This window comes from Kwoniella shivajii, chromosome 11 (assembly GCF_035658355.1).
Source record: "Kwoniella shivajii chromosome 11, complete sequence".
NCBI classification, from domain to species: domain Eukaryota; kingdom Fungi; phylum Basidiomycota; class Tremellomycetes; order Tremellales; family Cryptococcaceae; genus Kwoniella; species Kwoniella shivajii.
This window is the reverse complement of record NC_085918.1, coordinates 1,193,233-1,205,723: the sequence shown is the minus strand read 5'-3', so window position 1 is coordinate 1,205,723 and position 12,491 is coordinate 1,193,233. Positions and strand designations below refer to the sequence as shown.

At 44.2% G+C, this 12,491-nt stretch overlaps 6 protein-coding genes across 6 annotated transcripts; all 6 read left to right on the top strand.

Annotated features, from left to right (window-relative positions):
* Positions 1–292: 292 nt before the first annotated feature.
* On the top strand, positions 293–2,044 carry IL334_007865 (uncharacterized protein; the record flags this gene model as incomplete). The annotated part of the gene is made up of 2 exons (XM_062939554.1): positions 293–412; positions 494–2,044. The coding sequence occupies 2 exons, from the start codon at positions 293–295 to the stop codon at positions 2,042–2,044; spliced, it is 1,671 nt and encodes a 556-aa protein (XP_062795605.1).
* An 863-nt stretch (positions 2,045–2,907) lies between these two features.
* Positions 2,908–4,053, top strand: IL334_007864 (uncharacterized protein; the record flags this gene model as incomplete). The annotated part of the gene is made up of 4 exons (XM_062939553.1): positions 2,908–3,062; positions 3,165–3,271; positions 3,369–3,790; positions 3,865–4,053. 4 exons carry the CDS (start codon positions 2,908–2,910, stop codon positions 4,051–4,053), a joined length of 873 nt encoding a protein of 290 aa, XP_062795604.1.
* Positions 4,054–4,940: 887 nt separating this feature from the next.
* IL334_007863 (uncharacterized protein) lies at positions 4,941–5,684 on the top strand (the record flags this gene model as incomplete). Its single annotated transcript, XM_062939552.1, has 1 exon — positions 4,941–5,684. The coding sequence occupies one exon, from the start codon at positions 4,941–4,943 to the stop codon at positions 5,682–5,684; it is 744 nt and encodes a 247-aa protein (XP_062795603.1).
* A 565-nt stretch (positions 5,685–6,249) lies between these two features.
* Positions 6,250–7,659, top strand: IL334_007862 (uncharacterized protein; the record flags this gene model as incomplete). The annotated part of the gene is made up of 2 exons (XM_062939551.1): positions 6,250–6,372; positions 6,457–7,659. The coding sequence occupies 2 exons, from the start codon at positions 6,250–6,252 to the stop codon at positions 7,657–7,659; spliced, it is 1,326 nt and encodes a 441-aa protein (XP_062795602.1).
* Positions 7,660–9,593: 1,934 nt separating this feature from the next.
* IL334_007861 (uncharacterized protein) lies at positions 9,594–10,400 on the top strand (the record flags this gene model as incomplete). Its single annotated transcript, XM_062939550.1, has 1 exon — positions 9,594–10,400. One exon carries the CDS (start codon positions 9,594–9,596, stop codon positions 10,398–10,400), a length of 807 nt encoding a protein of 268 aa, XP_062795601.1.
* Positions 10,401–10,694: 294 nt separating this feature from the next.
* IL334_007860 (uncharacterized protein) lies at positions 10,695–12,365 on the top strand (the record flags this gene model as incomplete). The annotated part of the gene is made up of 5 exons (XM_062939549.1): positions 10,695–10,769; positions 10,860–11,341; positions 11,402–11,682; positions 11,919–12,018; positions 12,071–12,365. The coding sequence occupies 5 exons, from the start codon at positions 10,695–10,697 to the stop codon at positions 12,363–12,365; spliced, it is 1,233 nt and encodes a 410-aa protein (XP_062795600.1).
* Positions 12,366–12,491: the final 126 nt, after the last annotated feature.

The window sequence follows — 12,491 nt, the reverse complement described above, 5'->3', positions numbered from 1 at the left end:
TAAAGATGAGTGTTGAGCTAATCAGCCGATGGATGTCATTCTGGTGATCTTCTCTGCCATCATAGGTTTATCGCAAAACAGCAAGTTAAGTTTAACCTTAGATAACAACCGGCTACCTGCGTTTGTAGATAACGGCGAAGTCCGCCTTCACCTCCCAATCACCTACGAATAATAGGATAAAATGCAATTCAACTTTGAGTGGGAGCTCTGATCTCTTCTCTCAACTTGCATTACCTTCGGTCGATCCATAATACCTCTTTGTTTGATTATACATGGGCTGCAGTCGAGAACGATGACAACCGAGATTGCGCCAGAGATTTGGCAACTCATCATAGGGTTCTGCCGAGAAGAAGGAGATGAAGGAGTATACAAACCTCAAGAGACTTTGGCTACTTGCTTGAGAGTAAGCACGGTATGTGACCACTACCTTCCCACATTTCTGGTTTGATCTCATTGCGTGATGGTGATCTTATTTAACTGAAATCCCTCATAGACATGGTATCTTCTCGCCGCACCCCACCTCTACGCCTCACCTATCGTGCAAGATATTGCGAGCTTCTTCTATGGCGCAGATAGATTGTTACCTGGAACAACTTTGAAATCCCTATCGACCAGCACTTCATCATGTTCCGACCTATACTTAGAAAGCATCAAAGCTGGAAATACAAAGTTACCGCTCTTGCAACATGTTCGACATCTTAATCTTATCCCTCACAACCTCCCACCTCCAATGGAGGGCACTAAGGACGACCGAAACACGGCTTATGCCAAAACACTTTCGACCTACAACTCCATTCTGCTCACACTCTGCTGCTTTAACGTTTTCACATGTAAAGGAGCCGATTCGAGTCTCCTCACACCTCGTCTGGAATCAATTGTCATAGGCCCCCGTCATTCCCCGGACAGCAGGGCTGAAAAGAAGATTTACTCCCACTTCTTAGATGAAATGATGAATTTGAAAGTTTTTTTGCTGTCGATATGTCGTCCAAAGTACTGGTGTGAGGGGGAGAAGCCTCGTGGCCCATACTCGGCCACTCGTATATCGGGACCCATCGGAAGGATGCCTAAACTACCTACAGCAGAATTCCACACTTCGTTCGTGGAAGGTCCGCCTCATTTGATTTGGGGAACGAACAATAGGGTCACAATCGTCACAGAGTTTGACGCAAACCGTTCTACATGGCCACTTTTGGCTCAGTCGAGAGCCGAATTTCACCACGACCCCGCCTCGAATGCAGAGAATGATATCGCCAGTGCAAAAGGATCGCAATCAACAGACCTTCCCCCGAGCTCAAATGAGCAGAATCAGACACTTTCTGCCAACACCGACGAACAGCAATGGCCGCAAGACTCTGTTGTCGAGAAGTATCTAATAGGTGAGATCTCCTTCATGATATCGAACGCTCGCAAAGTTTACCTGGACTCGGCAAGTGAAGAATTAAAAGAAAGGTGTGACGTGCAGACAAAGATAGAGATTTTCGGCATCGAGAAAAGAATACATATACCAGGAGGACACGCTGGTGGACCCGCACACATTGGTAAAATACTCTTTGTCAAGAACCCAGATGTAGATCTGTCACACTGGAGTGGCGTATGGTCAAGTCGATTTACGAAACAGGAGTATGCCGCCCGCCAATCAGTCTATCGAGCTGTACTACACAGGATGGAAAAGGAGATTAAAGCTTTCCTTAAAATCGATGAGAATGGTTTATGGGTGGACAACGGCAAAGTAGCACCTGAAATCAAGTTGTATCTAGCCAGTGAATACCAAGGGTGTCAAGCTTGTGGTCAAGGTAAAGAGGATAGATGGAGGCCGGATGACAGACCAAGACTGACTCCCTTGGATAGTGATTATGATTGGGGAGATGAACATCATACGGAAGATGAGGATGAAGTTGAGGATGATTCTTACGACGAGTATGATGACGATTATTATGGACTTTACGATGACGATCATTATGGACTTTACGATGATGATGATGATAACGACGATGATGATGATAACGACGAAGGGTATAGTGACGATGATATGGATAATGAATAGTATAGATCGTAATGCAAGTCTTGTATATACTTGATCTTTTTTAGTGTAATATGAGATGCTAAATAGCTGAGCAATGACAATGGCAGCTTACAAAGATTGACAGATTGATCGAATTTCTTCCGGATAGGAATGCAGAGGCTGATAAACTCACGTGATATTCAGAATATGACAATCACTCAAAAAACAAGGTGACTGTATCCCTAGAGCATGGTAGGAGCGTCTCACACCAGGAACCACAATCCTGGTAAGATAAACTTGTTACAAGCTCATAATATTGCGTCAGCCTTTCACTTTGAGAGATAGGCAATATGTAAGGTCAAAAGATCCTCTTGCTCTGATAGAGATATCTTTCCTCCAAGAAAGTCCCGTATCGGACTTGAACGAAATGGATGGTACTGTTCAGAGTAGGTGGGCTTTAACAAAGAGAAGCCAATTTACTTTAGCAATTGCAATGATTATATAAGCAGTGGTATGCAGGCTCTGGTTGACCCATTCCTAGACCAGATAAGCGGGATATGCATGCATTCAGGTGTGCGTCTATCGCTGCAACACACCTCCGAGTTTTGCTTGAAGTGATGAAGCTGAATCAATCGGAACAATAAGCAATTTCGGCGGTGACTTTCCACACTCGCGCCTTCTCCCGGGGCCCGAGCGGAGGCCGATCGGCGTGAAAAACCCGCCAAGATAACAATTAACCTATTTCACCTGACGATTACATTCATGCTTGTTATTTTCCGTCCTCAAACATATATAAGCAAGGATCGGTGTCTACTTTTGTTCACGAAGTATTCCATGTACAAATGTTATACTGGCTTATCGCTTTTGTTCCCGTACTACTTTATCTCAATTTTAACGGTTTCAGCATGAATTCTCAAGAAACGACCCACTCTCATGAACATGTTCATCCTCATGATCATGGCCATTCACATGGTCACGCTCATTCACATTGGCATTCTCACGGGGGAGGCGACGAGTCTGATCTCTGGTCAGGACAGGACTACTTGGCTAAACCTGGAGTGTGAGTAGAAGACGTTACCTAATTTTCATTATCAACGTCTCTTTTCGCTTGTACACATTTCTCCTGAGAGCTAGTGACTCATGTATTCATCGGATTTTATAGTCTCGAAGTTGCACAAATAACTCACCAGTCGATCTTACACTCACTGGCATCCGCTGGTATAGATGTGGAGGACTTGAAGAGATGGGATGTTCTTGAAATTGGATCTGGTAAATCTCTCTTCACGCTGTCTCATAACATCATATCTTAGATCATATCTGTGAATCATCTTCGTCATGAGTCAATGCTCATTGTGCAATTTATCAGGTCCTGGAGCTGTGACCAAACATCTCTTACCTACATTCGCTTTAGTCCACGCTATCGACTTATCACCCTCAATGATCATGTCCTTAAACTCGTACCTACCTTCTTCTTCCTATCCAAGCTTGACAGGCACTCTTCATGCCTTATCATCGTCGTCAGCCAAGATATTTGAAGACGGAGAACCCTTATCGTCACCTACAAGCGAAGATAAATCACGTAAAATCTCTCCGCCAAAAGCACAATTTGACCTAGCTGTATCGAATTTGGTCTTGCATCATGTAGATGACGTCGATCCCTTCATGTTGGGTGCTATCGGATTATTGAAGAAAGGAGGCTGGTTCGTGCTCACAGAATTTGGATTGGTCGAGAACGGCAAAGATAAAGAGGAAGAGAGAGATGTTACCCGTATGAATAAAGAAGGAAAGGTGAGTTTATCATTTAGGTGATATGTCTATCCAAAAAAGCCATTCACCTAAACTCATACTGTGGTCGTATATAGGCTCTCAAGGGAGGTTCCGTCAACGCTCCTGATCATTATAGACCCGCTGCTAGTGTGGAATCACTCACTGAACTGTTCAAGTCATACGGATTGGTCGATGTTTACGCTGAAAAGAGAGGTACTTTACCTGTTTTCGGAGAGAATGGACCTCAACCTCCTTGTTTGATCGTTCGAGGGAGAAAAGCATAATCTATCTTGCGCCTGATGTGAACCTTGTATAGTAGATACACTGTACAACAATGTGGAAATAGTCCTCAGTCCATCGCGTCTCACCGAGAATAATACCTGAGAAGCTTTTTCGATAAACAAAGGGTTCAATGACGTATCATTCAGTGCAAGACTTGCAATCAGACATGATTACACTTGCAGGCAAATCGGCTTGTTCATACTGTCAATCCGTGTGGTTGACTAAAATAGAATGTAGCCAATTTATGAATGGGACTGCCCGAGTTGACACCCTTTGATAGGCTGGACTGACTCTTCGATTGTCTTACCTCCATCCTTTGCGCAGATACGCTGAATTAAAAGTCAGTTTGCCGTTCGCTCTGATTGCTTCACCACTTTCGAAAGTTGACAATACTGCATCCCCAAAAGATAACCACTACTCTATTCGGTACTTCGTTCCACATTTGAGTTAGCTTAGCTCGTAATCAAGCGTCCAAACCGTGCAGAATATCATTCGCAGTAACAGAGCGTTTACGGAGATCCAACTTCAGGACCCATCGATTTACTCATATATCGTTCGATGGATCGATCAGACATCTCTACTCCAGTGGACTCTGCGGCTTCGCATGGTCAGCTTTCACAGATGCCACGGTCAGTTCCAAGCGACAGCTTTTTGACACGACAAATCTCTGCTACTGAGAGATGTCACGGGTCTCGACCTGTGAAGGAGCAGAGATGGCCGCGACGGAAATCAAGAGCTACCCTTCCCCAGGGGATGCCACGTAAAACTCGTTTCGACGAAGATGGAAAATGTACAGGTCATTACCGCTTTTCCGCCAGGGAGAGCAACCAAGTTACTCTGTGTCATGATTGTGTAAGTCTTGAATTTGCCTGCAGTGCCATTCAGGTAAATGCTAACCAGCCTAACTGATCAGAAAGATTCTCTGAGCATTAGCAGGCCATGGTGTTCTAATTCAGAAAATCCTACGGAATTACATGTTGCAGTTCGCGCTACGGACTTCCGAAAAGCAAACACTTTATCAATTTCCGGAGATTCTGGCAATTGGACGATATCTTTTACAAAAGAAGATCTGACTTGTCAATGGCCTGGATTTCGTAGAGCAGTAAACAAGAAATTGGACCAAGCGGGTGCGAAGGATTTTTCGATATCTGAGTTTCTCATCTCGGAAGACCCAAGAAAACAATCGTCCTTCAAGCCTCGCTTGATAGCTCCAATCACAGACCGCCCTTCCGAAGCTGATAAAGCGCAAGTTCGATGCTTACTCGATCCTAGCTTTCAACCCGCGTGGGAGGAGGAAGATCCGAAGGGATGCGGTTCGTCCTTCGAAATTACTACACCTCAAACGGAGACTGAGTCGAAAGATATGACATATACTCCAGAGAACAAGAATGCGGTCTTTGGCTATTCTCCGTATCCAGGGTATGAGATAGGCAGCAGAAACATAGAGGAAACATTGGCTGCATACTCGCCCACTGGAAACGCGAATTTGATCCCACAACACAGCGATAGAACTAACAGCCTAGCTATTTCAGATTTGACATACCTTGAAAATACATTAGATATGGCTACTTCCGATGAAGAGGAGAGTCCACCGGGGAGGACGAAGGCTACGAAATCTTCTCGGGAAGGGTGATAGACGTTAGTAGAATTACCGGATCACGGACACTCTCAAGGCGATCTCTGTTCCGTAAATGTATCTCGTATGTTATCTATTCCTCCTTCAATGGTTGGATCAGCCTTCTTACCAACCAGATATCCCTCCTTACACCAAATGCGATTCTAGAGCCCCAGCGAAGCTTCTAGTTCGTAAAGTGGTAATAACGTTATTGAGATTGATTTGCGCACCTTACTCAAAATAGGGCTATTTATGAGCGCGTGTAGATTCCCGCCCTGTTCATAGGTACGAATTGTTGATGACCTAGAGCAGCAACACACACGGAGCGATTTTGCCAGTTTAGTTCCGTTTGCGAACGATGTCCACGATAGTTTTCGTGAACAAGAGTGCGTGCAAAGGATCGAAAGACCGAAAGACAAAGCAGCATACCGGAGATGTCCGATGACGAGACATGACGAGCTTGATTTTGCTACATACGCGAGTGCACCTACATCTAATCGTGTTGATTCCATGAGATACTTGTCCTCCCGTCCCGTCTCTGAAAGGTGAGTCTTGTATGACTCCTTCAATCCTTCACTAAATGATGAGTCCGCCAGCTCTCAGTCCGGAATTATGGTCACATATATTCGACTATTGTGCTGTACCTAATGAAGAGAATAAACAGCTTCGGCAACTTACCCTGGCGATTCTGCTACGTGTCAACTCGGTGAGCGGTTGGGTTGTATAGAGCCTACCATGATTGTGTGATCGTATCAGGCTGATCGTTCTCGAGCCGTTTCCCATACTACAGCATTTCTTCTCCATTGCTGCTTCTGTCCTCTATCGAGATTGCACCATTCAGGATCTCGGTGCTTTCCTGCTGGGCTCAAATGGATCAAGACAATCTCCCAAATCTACAGCTCTGAACAACTTGACAGACCTTGAGCTCATACGCGAGGGGAAATCCAAATTAGCTCTACTTCGACATGTTAGAAGATTTACTATCATCCCTTACTCACTTGGCTTGAAAGGATTCAGTGTGGCTATAGATGAACAACAATCATCGTATCATCAGGTTAAAAACACTCTGGTACAATTGGCAGATGTCGAAACGTCAATCACACCTCGACTGGAGGGCATGTCTATAGGCCCTCACGTGTTCAGTGATTCCCCGGAAACTGATCGAATCCACTCACGCTTTTTCTCCGAAATCCATCATATTAGACGAAAATTGATGGAAACATGTAAACCTAAGTACTGGTGCGAACGAAGTCCACTACACGGGTACTGCTTTGAGCCAATTCAATCCGATTTTATCAATCATGAGCTCAACGCCTTACCAGAGACAGTAAATATACATACGAGATTAGACGGGACATTCCCTCTGGTATGGGGCACTAAGAATATGATTTCTATCAGAGGAGAGCGTGACATAGCCCTCTTCAAGTCGCCAAATTATCTATCGGCACCAATGGTTCAGACAGAGATAACGGACGGCAATGCTGTGATAGATCCTGTTATAGCAGCGGGTACGACTCCTGAAGAATTAGATATGTTGCCCAAGCCAGTCTTCACAGAAGAAGATCTCACCAGAAATATGGTTTACACTGTGATTCGATCTATGCCTTCCTGGATCAGAAGACTGCATTGTGCCACGCAAGATGCAATCAATGCAAGGACGGAAATCGAGATATATGGATTGGAGAAAGTTATGGCGGGTCCTTCGCTTGACCAGATAGACAACTCCAGTTTGTCGCCTCCTTCACCTTCTCTCTTTGCCCAGACACTAGCCCCAGATCAAGTATCATTCACTCATGATGATCAACACAAGATCATAGCGCAAAGCATGAGGTTGAAGAAGATGCAGCATATAATTAAACAAGAGTTGAACGTATCTGAGGGAGGATATTGGCGAAGAACAGGAAGCAAAGCCCCGTCCCTAAATCTCTTTTTGGCTGTTGATTACCCTGGATGCCAATGTTGTGGAAAAGGCAAACATGGCAGCTGGATCTAGCCAAGATATAGAATCTCGAGAGTACCAGAGGTAGGTGTTCAGAGAGGGGGGAGGATCATTGAAATATCTGAGTAATTTGTACGCTTCAATTATTGATCCGGCTTTCTTGGCCGTTGCAGCGCCGGATATATCTTCCTCTCACACCATTATCGTATTGTACGCCGTAAGTCTATCGTATGAAGAATGAGGATGACAGTGAGGGATTGGAGAGCTACTACGGGGACTCTCCCCCATTTTTGCCTTCCGAATACTTCGTGACCCACTCGATCTATGTTTCAGGCAGCGTCAGAGCTTGATTCGAGGGTGAACTGAAACCAAAGGATGAGAGGCAGATATACGTGAAACAGAAGATATCCTATGGCATAGCAGCTCTTAATTGCAAACATATCACCTGATCAAAGTACTGTTGTCACACCGAACCTCAAACGTGCTACTGTTGGATCTTGATTTGATAACAGAAACTTGGGCGAAAGAAAGAATCGTCTATCGTTTCAGTGATTCAACTCATCCGTGAAAATTACTTTTTCTTTTGAAACCAAGACTGAGGTTTTAGTGCGAGCGGTCAAATGAAAGATGTGAATCACTCACTATTTGAAAGTTTATCTACGAGCATTGTCTTGACAATATCTTCACTCTTCCCAAAGACGAGCCCACCGTGGAGATTTAAAAGCTACTCGATGCTAACTGGGATGAGTCGAACGATACTTCTTTTCGGGCAGATTATTCGGCTAGGAGATCAATTAGAGTAATCGAACATAAATGAATGAGAGACAAAGGAGAAGGAATACACATATCGAGTTCGAAGTAAAAGCTCAAACAGCCCGCAAGGTGTGAAAGGCCATTTTATAGATCAACCCTCCGTCAACGAGATTCGTTCTGGCAAGAGTAAATCCAAAAATATAGATCCTATGGTTAAGAACAAGGCGCTAGTGGGATCTGTTTAGAAGACCAAGGCGGTTGAGTTAGATTGAAGACCAAGACTACGGCAATTTCCTCAGAAGCCTACAAGAAGGACAATGAAATGTCATGGTATGGACCTAAGCGAGACCATAGCGTTAGCAACCATCCGCCACATTCTGGATCCCTAAGTGAGACATCGTATGACTCCTCGAAAAGAAGGTTAGGAAGTGATTCAACTTTCATACGTCACGAGGTCTACATGGTTAGCTATACTGTCTCTTGTATGATACATTTCTCCCTCCTTTCTACCTATTCTTGCCATCTCCTTTGTTCGACTCTCTGACCACTATCTCTCTCTGTTAAAGTCTGCAAATCGACCTGATCTGTCCATCATGTCAATAGCCATATTTCCAGATGAGATATTCACTATTATACTCTCTTTCTGCTTGGAGCCAAGTAACACAACTCAATTCGTACCTCAACCCAGACTCGTCGCCGCTCTACGAATAAGCAAGGTGCGTGTAGTTTTTTGCCCAGTCATAAGCTGCAGCTTCGACTGACACGATGTCTAGAAATTCTATTTCTTTGCCGGCCGCTTACTGTACGACTCACCTGTGGTAGAGGACGTTGGGAACTTTTTTCTTGGTGCCGATCGTTCGGTCATTATTCGATCTGAGGGGGAAAGCCGCCCTCGACTCACAAATCCACAAGACTATTACTTTGAAAAGGGGAATACGAAACTACCTCTTCTGCACAATGTTCGTCGGTGCACTATCATCCCATTGGCTCATCGAGATCATGACCACGCATTGTTACGTCGTAACAATCTCAAACAAGCTGTGGACATCAAATGAAGATTCGTTCCTGACGAAATAATGACCTGCGATTTTTTTATGCCCGCACTGGAAAGCATTACTGTTGGAACTTCACGGTTGCGGAGAGAGACCGGTGCACATGGTGGTTCGGCCGAGGACTTGGTGTCCTTTAGGAGCCATCTTCTAGAGCTTATCACACCAAGATACTGGTGCGAATATATGCCGAACGGATGGCGACCGCTGGTATTTGACACGGATGAATATCTCACTGGAAGAATCCAGCAAGAGAACTGGCTTCACATTGGCACGCGAGAATTCTTCACTCCGGTCTGGGGAACAAGAAATATCATTACGATTAGGAGTGTCTCTAAGCACCGCTCAAGGTATACCGCGTTCAGAGGCAAAGTTTGGGGTCAATTTAGTATGACTGAGGATAAGAATGATCAGAAGGCACATGACGAGGAGGAAGAAGAAGAAGAAGACGAAGACGAAGAAGGAGAAGGCGAAGGAGAAGGAGAAGACAGCGATGAAGGTACCGAAGACGAGGATGAAAGTCGACCATATTTTGGTGAAGAATGGATCAACAAACTCAACGATGAGCTGGCTGGATGGCTGAGTGCATGCATCTGGAGCGGTCTTCCAAGCTGGATGCCGCATAGCGAGAATACCGAACTCAAGCGTCGTTTCACTCAAGACACAATTATTGAGATATACGGTCTGGAGAAGATGGTCGTTATGGAAGACTGGGCAGCATGGTCGCGCCGGATAGGAGGTGCAGTACAAGACGGATTCTCATCAACAGATCGAAGGCGGATCTCTGGATATGGACGGTCAGAGATCGATAAACGGGAATATCAGGAAAAGCGTTTGGCAAAATTGCAAGCAGACTTGAACGCGTCACTAAGAGCAAACTGTTACGACTGTGAATTTGTGCACACCGGCCCCAGATTCATCTTTCAGCTCGCTGAGAAGATGCCCAAATGTCCTGCTTGTGGTCAAGGAGAAGGCGATCGCTGGCATTGGTGAAACGATTCATTCTATATATGTATTCACGCAAAAAAGATGATAATTATTTTAGTCATGATGTCACCTTAATGAAAATCATATTTAGGATGTTCTTTAAGCTGGAAAGCTGCAGGTTTTGTGACCTGAAACTAACTTTTAGTTTCATTGTGTCTTTCTGCCGGATGACCAACAGTAAGTCAGCGGTATCCAAGCTTGATTCACCGCAGTCTTTTCCGACCATATATAATTCGGCAGTTATAACGAAGAATGACTGTTTGCGAGCTAAGCCCATAGTTATGGGGTCATATCTTCTCCATGTGTTTAGAAACGGGAGATGAAGGTGTCTTCATAGCTCAACCTAGACTTGCAAGTGCGTTGAGGGTGAATTCGGTACGTGTTACTTTCTGTCCTAATATTCTGTTCGAATTTCACGGAGAAGAGATGGACTCGAGCTGATTTGAGTCATTGTCATTTCGTTAGATATTCTTCTTAGCTGCTGCTCCTCACCTTTATCGTTCCCCAATCGTATACAATATCGATTCCTTCTTTCTTGGTGCGAACAGCCCCGCTCCTATCAAGACCGAGAAGATCACGTTCAAGCAATCCTGTTTCTCTGTCTCATCAGTCACGGATGATGTGGATAACATCAAAGCTGGAAATACGAAATTACCATTACTAAGACATGTTAGACGACTTAACATTATTCCTAGATTGGGAGTTTCAATGGGTCCCAGAGACGACGAATGGCCTAATGCAGAAGTTGATAATCCAACAGAAACCAAAAAACGAATGCAAGTAGCTGGAAACTTGATATATGGAAAAATTAAGGAGCAAGATAGATATATGGATTCGGCAACACGTATATTATCTTCTATCCCATTAGATCTCATCATTACCCCTCAACTTGATTCATTGACGTTGGGAACATGTATATTCGCAGATAACATCGGATCTTATCATGTGTAAGATTCGTTTACTCACGCTATAACACCATTGAGAGCTTTAATTTGGAGATCTCTCAGACCAAAAAAGATTTGTGAATATAATTTGGATAGTAGATCTGAAGTTAGAGCTATGGATATAGAAGATGGTATATTACCCAAACTGATCATTGTACATAATGAACCTCATGATAAGAAAGGGTTTCCAGTTTATTGGGGTACGAGAAATAGGATCATGGTCAGAAGTTTTGAAGATGCTAATCCCGATGATGATCCAAGGGAGAAAAGTCTCTCAAGCCAAGGACACATTGAGGAACCTGAGGATGCAATACTTCGAGGAATCATGTTTGGTGAAATTAGTGGTTCGTCTAACATAAATCGACAGGCAAGCGGATCGAGCGGACCGCCCCCTACTATAGTGGCAGATGGTGTTGATGTCCCGATGGGAGATGATGATTAATGGCAAGATGATGATATTTTCGAAGGAAACCCAACGTTCAGTCCTAGAGGGACCGTCGACCCATTCTTTGCTCAATCCTTCTGGGACGAACCTATGGGATTGAAGAAACATGATGCTGTCCATATGACGTACGTTCAGTGCAATCCACTTACCCAGCATGGTTGACTCTGAAAACTCCAATCAAAGCCAAAGTCGATAAAGCCACGATCGTTATATGGGTTAGCAAAGATTCTGAGAGGTTGGCACAAAGGAGACGAAAATTATCATTTCGACAATATCTTTGACGATAGTGATCCTGAAGAAGAAAGTCATGCTGAATCAGATCAAGAAGACAGCTCATCTGTCGCTTCTTGGTCGACCGTGGAATGTCAACATAAGAAAGAGCAAAGGCAGAAAAAAGCTTTAGAGAAAATTGAGAGAATTGTTATGGATGAAATGACAAAAGGTTATAATACCCAAGGTTGGAGAGGAAGGAGAGCTCCCACATTGAAGCTCTATCTGGCGAATGGAAATACCGAAGTGCGAAGCTTGTGGTCGAGGAGAAGGAGATCAATGGGTTTGGAATCCTATTCCAGAGCAAGATAAGAAGAAGGAAGCGGACAAATAAGGAGATTAATAGATGACGATGCATCAGTTGATTACAGATCTGCCAGTACATGCATGGAGATCTAAACTGAACCTATCATCTATTCTGTTAAACTTGTTCCCAAT